General features: G+C 41.1%; 1 protein-coding gene across 1 annotated transcript; it reads left to right on the top strand.

Annotated features, from left to right (window-relative positions):
* Nucleotides 1–567: 567 nt before the first annotated feature.
* hmgb1a (high mobility group box 1a) lies at nt 568–4,507 on the top strand. The gene is made up of 5 exons (XM_075487495.1): nt 568–674; nt 2,859–3,019; nt 3,198–3,343; nt 3,500–3,674; nt 3,786–4,507. The coding sequence occupies exons 2-5, from the start codon at nt 2,873–2,875 to the stop codon at nt 3,933–3,935; spliced, it is 618 nt and encodes a 205-aa protein (XP_075343610.1). The 5' UTR covers nt 568–674; nt 2,859–2,872; the 3' UTR covers nt 3,936–4,507.
* The last annotated feature ends 7,269 nt before the right edge of the window (nt 4,508–11,776 follow it).

Below are 11,776 nucleotides of genomic sequence, written 5' to 3'. Positions count from 1 at the left end.
AAGCATGGCTTGGAAAATCATAAGCAAAACAATTCGCAGAATTGGTATTGTTGGTTCATTCTAAGAGAGGGAAATATTTTAAAATTTCATATCCGGTGCTTAACTATCGCATTTAGGATGAGCCATCGCCTCATGTGTCTTTTACACGTGAATACGCGATGTCGTAAATGTGCATTTTCAGCGTCATAATTTGCAAATAAGCTCGCGTATAATGAGAAGAAGGCACAATGGAGTCGGTTGATGAAGAGGGTTACAACCCGTCCAACACACCTGCACAACACTGAGCCGCTTCCTCGTTCACAGACAACAAGCGCTCCACGTTGCCTCATTCATTTCACTTGCCTACTGTACACTGTGTTCAACGTAGTGAATTCAATACTATGGCAAACACACTACACTACTACCAGCTTCAGCATGCTCAGACGGGAATGTTTTCGTATCGGCGCGCCTCAGAAAACTTCGGTGACGTTTCACAAAAGACAGCCAATGGGAAAGCGTCTTCTATTAGGACAATGAAAAGTCTCTGGCCAATCGGAGGAGCGACAGACTGGGCGCTGACCAATGGCGTGCCGGCCCCGCCGAGTAACGTTGAGAGAGCTGAAGACACTGCGTATCGCCTGTGTTCCCTCATACACAGCCATTGCAGAGCATTCAGATCCAGCGATTGTCACTAGGTGAGTATCATTACACACGAATATTTTAAGTGTTCGTAACGGTGAGAATGACAATAACATCCCAAAATATCTTACTTGTGCGTTTGCCACGGGCTAGTAGAACACGTTTTATTGCTTTGAAAATGATTTTATTGTGTTTAAAGATAAACAGATTAAATAGCCGGCGCTAAAGCAGGTAACATATCACTCTTGCCCTGGGAGTGTGGAACAGACGCGCTGTAAAAAAGAAAAGAAGAAATGAATATTAACTTTGACGAAATTCGACCAAAAACAGCGAATTTAGTCAAATGCGAAAAATTTTGTTTATTAATGTCGTGTCGTTTGTGTAAAATGGGGTTGAAACAATTGGTGGTTATCGCGTAAAAATTCAGGAATGTCTAGCGGACGGTACGGTTAGCGACAATGGTAGAAGACTCACCGTTAGCTGGCCATTGGCATTGCAGTGCATTGCGAAGCTTGAACGTCTGTCATGGGAAGACCGAGCAGAGAGTGCGTGTCTGAATTCAAACGTTAAAAATGGGTAAAAACAGAAGAAAAAAAAAGACCGTCTGAAAAACTCCTCGGATATATATTCGGTCGACAAGATTGTGGAAAAATCACCTCATGATCTGCGCTTTACTGTAATGGCTGACTGTATTCAGCATAGGAAACAAGGCAGCGAGGCGAATGTGACAGAGGCGCAGTTGAGCTCAACTTTTTCTAACCGGCTTTTCTCGAGAATCAAACGCGCAACTGTAAAATGTAACGACGGCAAAACAAAGTTCAATCTTTCGTGTTTCCAACGACGCCAAAGGGGGATTTTTCCGACGCCGGGAAAGGGTTTAAATCGGGGCTTGAAATGAGGGAGTCGACCGCGGTCGCTCTGCCCTCTATTGCATGCAGTGCAATGGCTGTGCGCTGACACAAAGAGAAGGAGCCATATTCTCCATGTTAGTGGATGAAGACGAGCGGCCATTAGGAGGCTCATAGAAACCAAGTCAGTAGCACAGCCCGCTCATAGACACAGCACAGACCCAATGTATTACTATAGAAGGCGGCTAGTGCAATAGGAATCAATCGGGGAAGAATTTTTGTCAAGATAGCCGGCTTTCTGTACCTATTTGTCGTGTTGCAAAGCGAACTGGGAGGCGGGCGGAGACATTTGAGGGGGACTTTCTTTCATGAAGAAGGCATTCTCACAAAATGGAAGAAGAAATATTGCCGTCGTTGTTGACCTCCTTTTCCTCAACGAGAGCCTATGCGCCATTACTACTTGGCTCGACGCAGCTTACTTTGGGACTTACAGTAGCGTTTAATAGGGGGAAATAACGCTAAAAGATGCATTTTTACAACAGTTTGTCAAATTGTTCGCAAAATACATGACAACGCAGGCTTTTATAGCAGGAGTTGGGAATCACACAGGATTGCACTTTTTAAGTGTCACATTTTCAATAAAAAAGTATTTTTTGGTGATTTGTGTCCTTTTTTGTGTCGAACTCATTTGACGAATGAAAACATGAACAATATTAAAACGGGGCTTCCAGGTTGGCCCGGTTGTCATTGCAGGTGAGATTTGAAGGCGTATATTTGTCATTTTTCCGCAACAAATATCCGAAAAAGCCCAGAGCGGGCTGCGGTTCATGTTGTGCGGCTGAACTTTGGAAACTTGTTCGTTTGGTGTCGGGAGGGATAGCGGAGCGGTGAGCGTCTGAGAATAAAAAACACCAATTTACGACTGTTTTGTCTGGTGTCATGCCTTTAGGCAGTTATAAGCCAGACCGCGGACGACTGTTTTTTATGTAAAAGGCCACGGTGCAGATTGCGTCGATAAATAAAAGTCATTTTGAGCGCATCTGCTCCGCCCGTGCTGAGCGGGTTTTTATTATAATGGACTGTTAACTAATCCTAACAGTTTGATGGCAGCGGGTGCGGGTGACTAAAATAGCGCAACCAGTAGTCCGGGTCAGTAGAAGTAAATAAGATGCCTCCATTGTGTAGTAAGGAGTGTGACAGACCGGTAAGACCGATTAAGACCAATTTGTTTATTTTTTCCTATTTAGGACACCTCCAGAGCACAACTCTAGATGGTGATTTTTATCCACACTCTTCATAACAATAAACTGTACATTTATAAAATGTTTTTTTTTTTTTTTAATTGTGCGGGTGTGAAGTTAATTATATATTTTTTAAAACATGTGTCAACAGATACTGCCATCAAGATGGGGAAAGATCCAACTAAGCCGAGGGGGAAGATGTCCTCCTATGCGTATTTTGTCCAGACCTGCCGGGAGGAGCACAAGAAGAAGCATCCCGAAGCTTCAGTGAACTTTGCCGAGTTCTCCAAGAAGTGCTCTGAGCGATGGAAGGTAGTGCACGAAGACGATCATAAATCTTAGTCCTGGTTAACTTCCTTTTTTTTGGTGCAGTTAGGAAAGTTTGGGATGTTGTTGGTGATTGCAGCAGAAAAATGCAGAACCATTCCACACCAGAATTTGTGTTTGTGTTGTAATACGTGGCCAATGAGCAAGATGACTCTGCTTTCAGACAATGTCCGCTAAGGAGAAGGGCAAATTTGAGGATTTGGCCAGACAGGACAAGGCCCGCTACGAGCGGGAGATGATGAGTTACGTTCCAGCCAGGGGAGGCAAGAAGAAGAAGTTCAAGGACCCTAATGCCCCCAAGAGACCCCCGTAAGTACTAAAAGTTGATGCTTTTTGATTTTGCAATCTGCGATAGAAAGTATTTTACACTGTTCTGAATCATTCCCTGATGAGTCGCAGCATTAACCATAATGTCTTGTTTAAATAAGTAATTAATTTTATTTTATTTTTTTTTTTCTCCCCCAGATCTGCTTTCTTCATCTTTTGCGCAGACTTCCGCCCTAAGGTGAAAGGTGAGAGTCCAGGCCTGACAATCGGAGATGTTGCCAAGAAGTTGGGTGAGATGTGGAACACTACCTCATCAGAGGACAAGCAGCCCTACGAGAAGAAGGCAGCTAAACTGAAGGAGAAGTATGAGAAGGTAAGGTGTTGGTGACCTGTTGCTGTGACGCTGGCAGTCGGTGGATACTTGAGTCGAGCTGTGCCCGTGTCCTACCTACAGTTCTCCATCTTCCCGTTCCTCCTTTTGCAGGACATTGCAGCTTACCGCGCTAAGGGCAAAACGGGCAGCAGCGCACCAGCAAAAGCGCCTGCCAAGGTAGAGAAGAAGGATGACGACGACGACGATGATGAAGACGAGGACGATGAAGAGGATGACGATGATGACGACGATGATGAGTAGATAGCAAGTGAGATAGTGGTCATATTCTTGTTTATAAAGCATTTAACCCCTTGTACACACTTCACTTACTGAAAGAAAATACATTAGTATCAAAGGGGTAAAAAAAAAACGAAAACGCCAACAAAAAGGCTGTGTATATCGGTTGTTTTTATGCTGTACAGTTTTTGTTTTTTTTCCTCCTTTTTGTATAGTTAACACTACACAAGTATGGTGTCTGTATCCTTCTGCCAGTCTTATTTTCTTCCCAGTGGTAGTTCCTAGACCACTATCCTGCCTGGTACAGTGTAGAGGGGTGGGCTTACAGTATTTCCCTTAGCTAGCCGTGCACAGCACATAAAAACATTATGAGTTAGATTTGAGGTGTTCCTTCTCTCTCTCTCTCTCTCTCTTTTTCTTTTCTTTTCTTTTCTTTACTTGTGTGTTTTTATTTTAAATTACATGTTATCAAAATTGACGTATCACAGTTGTTATACTGATCTTTATGTACCACTGTAATCGCAAAAAAAAAAAAACGCCTTGTTTATTGTTGAAATTTAAATTGCTTCTGATGTCAATAAACATTTTTTTTAATACTTTGGTTTCACACTGTGTCTTGGAAATCTGATCAGGTCTCGTTTAGTTTTTGCAGGTCCTGAACCAGATCTATAGATGTTTGTATGTTTATCTATGTGTGTGTGTTTGTTTTTTCATGGGGGAAAAAAAGAATTTATATTTAATTATATATATAAAAGAAAAAGAAATTGGTTTTATGTACAAGACTTGCCCAAATGTATGAGAGCAACAATTGAATGTTTAACTGTCTATTGATGCTTCTAACCACAATGAGACCAAAGACTTAACTGTTATCTTTCTGGAAGTGTATCCGCTTTCATTATCAACCAATTAGTGAAGAAAAACTAGGTTAACATAACGCCCAAAGAGAGTTTGTAAGCAGCCAATGACTCAGGCCTTCATAAGCCATTCCTATGAAGTATGACTCATCATAACTGTCTGTGTCCTGTATTTAAGCGTACTGTGGTGAAATGCAAACACGCCGCATGGTGACACTTTGCCATGGGCGAGGTACTGAGAGTTGTGGCATTTTTGCATGCAACAAGCATCACTGACTCTTACTGATTTATTTAGATGCAGCTGCTTCATCTCTTGTACTCCAGATCCCATCTAGGGTAAAAAAAAAAAAAGCCATTTATATAAGAAGGATTATGTGCTTTAAAATCGCAGTGACATAAGAATATGGTTGGCCCGTACAGACCACTGCAGACCAAGCCTAAAAGCTACACACATAATGCGCATCATGGTCACAACCACGCAGCTCCTCAGCCCCAACCCCCCATGGGAGAGAACCCGGAGAGGCAGGGGGTTACCAGCTCCCAGCCTGAGCGTACGCAAGTATTCACTGAGCAGCACTGACACGTCTGACCCGTGGTGTAAATTACAAGGATGTGTCTTCTGCTGTGCTGCATATCTCCTCTGTCTCTGCACTAAGACCGGCCTTGGCCCGCTGAATGAGCCCTGCTATCAAGTAGGCAAGAGGACAGGCACACACAGGGCAGCAGCTGACCTAAGCACTGCTCTGATAAAGCCTTGTGTGACCCTGAAGGTGGCATGGCCTCCTTCTATCTCTGATCACTCCTTACACTTTAAATCTAACAATCCAGAGGATAAAGACTGCCACGGGGGGAAATCCCCTAAACTGTAAATCTCATCATTGGACATGTTTGCTGTCACTGTTCCTCAAAACTACAAGCGTTTCATTCAAAGCCAACCTGAGGGAAACAACACCCCCCAAATATCTGACAGCTGCAAGTCAGTTCCCCTCTTTTTTTAAATTTTTTATGCGATCAGTAGGCAATATGGCACGCTCCAAGTTACAGAGACCGTAAATGATGCAGTTAAAATCACGGATCTACCTTTAAATGCACTAAAATGGCCGTCAAATGATGCTCTCTGTACTGCAGTTGATCATGAGTGGTGAGTAGCAGGAAGGGGAAACTATGCTGAAACAGTTGCGGTGCCACATGGCCCTTCTCAGCTGTTGATCAGTTTCTGTGCGGGGTTTGTAAGGTCAGAACTGCGAACACAGTGTAGCAGGCAGGCTTAGCTACACAGCGCCACTGCAGGATCTAAAGCCTTTTAATCTTTGCCAATGCCCACTGTCGACTCTGAGCACGATACGCGGTCTCAGGACGACATCTAGTGACCATAGCCTATATCTGCAGCCTAACCAGTGACAAAATCAACCACCATAGGAATTTCCAAGAGTATTTGTAGTTCATATAGATATTGACTTAGATATTAACCTTGTAACACCCACAGTTGCAGATATGCAACAAGCTTTTTATTTATTTACAATATATTTTTATTTACATTTTTATTTACATGACATTATTTGATTTTTTAAATTTACATACATTATTTACATTCATGTGAAATATTTTTTTACATTACATTTTACGTGCCGACAGTTGTCACAGCAATCATTTTCTTGGGTCAGTGAATTACACTCTGTTTTGCGGTGCTCTGTTCTAGTTCGTTCTGGTCTCGTTTGGTGTGGTCTGCTTTGTCCACCTTTCACAGCGGTAACTGGTGAACTTTCACTATACGTTTTATTGCCAAACGATCTGCAGAGGATGACTTGGTTTTGTGAACAAAATTAATCAGGAAAGCCCACAGTTGCAAATCTGCAACATTGCCTAAAATGATCAAAAATAGCCCAATTCCAAAAATTCCAAAAATATTGGTTTATTCCCACCCAATAAGATGCAAGAAGAGCCAAAAATGATTTTTTTCAATGATTATTCATATGCTTGGGTGCTACAAGGTTAATGATTAGGTCCAAACAACTAAAATCTTATTTTATACTTCAGTTCCTACAGACAACTCAAAAGAGAAAGGGCATAGTGATGTCAATTCAAGACGAATGTGGATTTTATGATTGTTGATGAAATGTGGTGTTCAAGAAAGCAGGGTTTTTAATGAGGCCATGCTATATGAGGTTTTAGATGGGTGTTCATTACTTCAGTGGCAAATGCAAATGATTGGAAGTTCCCAGACACTTTCTACCGACAGTACATGAACACAACTCTCTTTCACCCTCATGCTCCACATGTTTGGAACAAACTCCCAGAAAGCCTCAGATCAGCTGAAACACTCAGTGTATTTAAGTCCAGGCTGAAGACACACCTATTTTCAGCTGCGTTTGAATAAAGCTCAAAGCTTAATCACATTTTAACTAATGATTTTATCTGATTTTATATTGTTCTTATTTCTTTCTTTTTTGTTTAAAATTTAAATCATGCTTTTTATTTCTACTGTTTTAATGTCTCTGTAAAGCACTTTGAATCACCTTGTAGTTGAATTGTGCTATACAAATAAACTTGCCTTGCCTTGCCTCATTCTCAAACTTGTATACTGACACAGCAAGAGGTTTCTTGGTTCTGGGGCCTTTTCTGGGTGGAGTTTGCATGTTCTCCCCTCGTATTTGTGGATTCTTTCCGGGCACTCACCGCCCAAAAACACGCATGTCGGGTTAATTGGTGACTCTGAATTGACCCTTCGTCGTTTTTGTCTCGTTTGTCTCGTTTGTCTCTGCCTGGCTCTGTGATGGACTGGCGACTTGTCCAGGACGTTCCCTGCCTCTCGCCCAGTGACAGCTGGGATAGGCTCCAGCCCCTCTAACGTTTAAAAAAAAGGTTGGACGAGTGGGACAAGAACAACACTGAGCTAAAAGAAAAGAAAAGAAAATCTAAATTGAATAAGTTGAATGACAACTAATCAGGAGTTGGAATCAAAGGCATCCCAGAAAGGTTGAGTCTTTCAGGACCTAAAATAAGCAGGTGATCAACACACTGTGAAAGACTATATAAGAGAACAACAAGAACTTTTCCATTTAAAGCAAAACTAGAGAAGTTTGTGAAACTTAAAACTACTTAATTCTATAAGTACACTGATTTTTGGGCTTCTGATGGCATTTTTCGATATGCAACAAATTCATATGGCTGTATATGTGCCAGGCTCACTTAGATATTAGATTTTTCTATGACAGTGGGGATGAATCCCACAACTGTAAGGGCAGCCAACAAGCAAAAAATATGCCAAACTCTAATGTAACTTTGAAGAAAAGCATGTATTTTCATCCATCCATCCATTATCTATACCGCTGAATCCGTCGATCGGGTCGCGGGCGCATGTATTTTCAAAAAACTATTAAATAAGCAATTGACATATGGTATTTGTACAATTCAGTGTCCACCTCTCCATCAGGTGTGTACTGAGCATCACCTTAGGATGACAAATGTGTCAGTAAAAAACACACAAAGGCTCAGCTAGTAAGTATGAGACAACAAAGTCTGAGCTGAGCTCACAATGATCTGTCCCACCTTGATTTAGATGCAGACGTCGTTTCTCCTCAACAGCAAATCTTTTCTCAGCCCAGAACCCGAAGACAGCCCATCATAACCGTGCACCTATCGAACCTTTGTTCAATGAAGTGTGCATATCAAGGCTCTGCAGCAGACAGGCGGTTTTGTTGTTTTGTTTGTTTGTTGTTTTTTTTTAAATCAAACACATCCCATGGGATCGTGATGCAGTTTTTTTTTCTCCCTGTTCTGTGGCATTTTCTTCATAACAGTGTATGCCTCATACCTAAAAATACAGTTTTGGTCAAAGGTTTGCATCGTGGACTGAATATCAGATAAAAGTGTGCTTTCGATGAATTCTTTGAAGGGCTCTTTTCTTGCTGCTGAAAAAACATAGAATGGTGCACAGATATTTATTTGTTGTGTTTTTTTTTTTTTAAAGATCAGATTTTTAAAGATTTATTGGTCATGCATGAAATTTGTCCACTGCTTTTAACCCATCCAGGTTGGCACCTGTTGACACACACACACACACACACACACACACAAACACACACACACACACAACCTGGAGTGGTGGGCAGCCATTCACAGCATGCAGGGAGCATGGTGCCTTGCTCAAGGGTACCTTGGCTGTGACAAGCCAGCTGTCATTCCACCAATCTTTTATTTTTGAGTGGTGAGAGTGGAAATTGAACCTGCCAACCTTCCAGTTATTGGATGACTGACTCTAACCACTGAGCCACGGCCGCCCAAATCAAGTTATCACCGTGTAAAATTAGACATAGACAGCTTCAAATGTGTAAACACATTAAATTAGATTTGAATTCAGTGACACTGAAAGTTCCTTTTTTGATCATGATGGACTGCAACTCAGAACTTTTCTGCATATGCATGAAAAGGAATTGTCTGACTGCACTTGTTGGATTGATGGTAAACTTTCCCATTGTAGGCCTACTGTGTCATTTACAGTGTCCCGCTGTTTTTGGAAACAGAGCTGCAAGTGCACCTGCTCATGAGGTGTGCACCGATTCATCATTTATGAATCCAAGGGTGACAATCGTCCCCCTAAAAGGCAGCAAGGAAAGAAACCAAGGATCGCCTTATTAGAACAAAACAGTCTGAGTCTGAACTCACTTTTTAGCGCAACTAAAAGTTGCAGGTGACCAAAAAAAGGCCTTCATTCATTTATTTTATGCTCGGGAATCTTCCTAACTGAGCGGAATAACCCAGAAGTGTCCGATAATAGATAATAGGATAATAAGTGTCAGCCATAATAGGAGCTATCTGAATTGTCCAAAAAAGAAAAGGAGCTCCAATGGTTCCTATAAGATATACAAGACCATCCTTTATGAAAGAAAGAAGACTATTCCGTGTAATAATTCCTTGTGGCTGCAACATTCACAGCAAACCGTTTTTATTTTTATTCATTCGAACTAACTGTGTAACGTATTGACTAATTTGTGTGGATAAGTATGAGGACAGCAGGGTGGGGGCTCACAACACTATATTTCACTTTTCCTTTTTGAAATGTGAACTTTGATTATTCTATAGTATTGCTACTAATATACATGAGATCATCTTTGAATAACAGTGTGATAAGATTACACAGACAACGTATCTAAAGCACTTTTTTGTAGAATATTCATTGAACATCTGTAGTTTCAGTGCTGCAGACCCATGCAGCTGAGTGTAAGAGTGGTCGAATTCTTATTGCATCATGGTTGTCTTTTCCCGAGTCCTTAAGAATTTCTCCTCCCATCTTCCCTTAACCACATGATTGTTTTCCATCAAGGGAAAGGGGAAAGAGATTGGAAAAAAGACGCTAGGCCATCCTATTAACAGAACAACAGGAGATATGCTTGAAAGGGGGAATAAAGGTGAGGCATCTAACCTCCAAGTATTAATTATGGTGATGGTAGCATCATAGTCTGGAACTGTTTTTCTGCCAGTGCAATGTTATCTTGCACGAGGCAGATGGAATTCTCCAGCATAACCCGAAACCATCAGCTTGACAGCAGAAAGACAACAAGGAACTCCAGCAGGGCAACGATGCCAAATTTCAGTGGTTGGGAAATGGATAGAGCAGAACATCACTGAGCTATCATCTCTGTGAATCTAATCACTGCCTAAAATGTGCAATGTTGCTCAAAAGTTACGTCCAAATTTCACTCAAACTTTACCCATTCTGCCAAAGTCAGTGACGAAGCATCCAACCAGAATTGTATCTGTAGCTTGTTGAAGGCTGCAAAGGATGTTTGTAGTGCTGTAGGGCTATCTCTTAACAAAGGAAACGTTTTACTGTGTTGGTTTGAGACGGCCAATAACAAATACAAGTTTCAGCTTGAGTAAGAAAATACATACAAAAGATAGAAATGATTCTACTTCATAAAAAGAAAAGTTCTGAGAAATAATTGAAAGTCTTTGCCATAACATGTCCATGATGGTGTGTACTGTATGAAAGTCCCCCGCCAGAACTGTATATGCATGTAAGCCAGGAATTGTGAGAAAAAAAGGCAATCCACATTTTTCATTTTTCATTCTGCATTCTTCCATATTTTCTAATAAAGAAAAACAAGGCCCAAGTATATGCCGGAAGGTAATCCGAACCAAATGCTACTTAATCAAAACTTAATCATTAACTTCAGTATATATATCATGTTAAATGATTTTTTTTGTGCAGCACACCTCAGGATGTGACTCACTGGATGCTACACATGGCCCCACTGAATTCAACATAGATTTTCAAACAGAAATGTGTTTCAGACTGTTTGAGGGCTGGAGCGATGCAGGAGTAAACGATTCCACAGATGGGTATGACATAGAACTTCTCATATTGGATTTATTGGGAGCTTCTACCTCCAGTAGGTGATGCTATTGCAAAGAAAATCCTTCAGCACCTACACATTTTTGCAGGTCTTTATTGCTTGCTTGTGTTTTTTTCTCAGGGAAGCAACAGATGAGCCCTGAGTCCTTTTTTAAATTTTTTATCATCGCTTCGTTCAACAGCACTGGTTATATGTTTATAGCCCAGATTCATGCACATTTAATCTTAAATCTCAAATTTTGCATTCTTTGTACTGCTATAGTGGATTTTTTTAATTATTTTTTGGAAGAATCATATTATATTATGGTTTCTCAAGGATGCAGATTTCTACAAGCTGACAAGTCAGTGAAAAACAGGCAGAGTATGTTTGATTTCTAATGCATTTCTAAGTGTTGCAAACAGTTGAGTAGGCGGTGACAAATGTTGAGTTCTCGTGAACCCATTTGTCACCCAGCACTAGTTGCTGCATCTTCTTTTGTCTGTGTATTTCAACCCTTTGATTTAAAGCCATATTCATATTTTTGCAGGGAATATATTTGTGTGTTTGATCAGCCTGAACAAAGGAAAGGAGTCCACTCAGGCTGTTTGAATCCAGACAAACTTTGTTGAACCCCTTATGTTTTATTTGTGACCTAACATGTGTTTGTTGGCGTCGT

This window comes from Odontesthes bonariensis, chromosome 16 (genome assembly GCF_027942865.1).
Source record: "Odontesthes bonariensis isolate fOdoBon6 chromosome 16, fOdoBon6.hap1, whole genome shotgun sequence".
NCBI classification, from domain to species: Eukaryota; Metazoa; Chordata; class Actinopteri; order Atheriniformes; family Atherinopsidae; genus Odontesthes; species Odontesthes bonariensis.
Note: the sequence above shows the minus strand (reverse complement) of the source record. Positions and strands in the feature narration are given on the sequence as shown.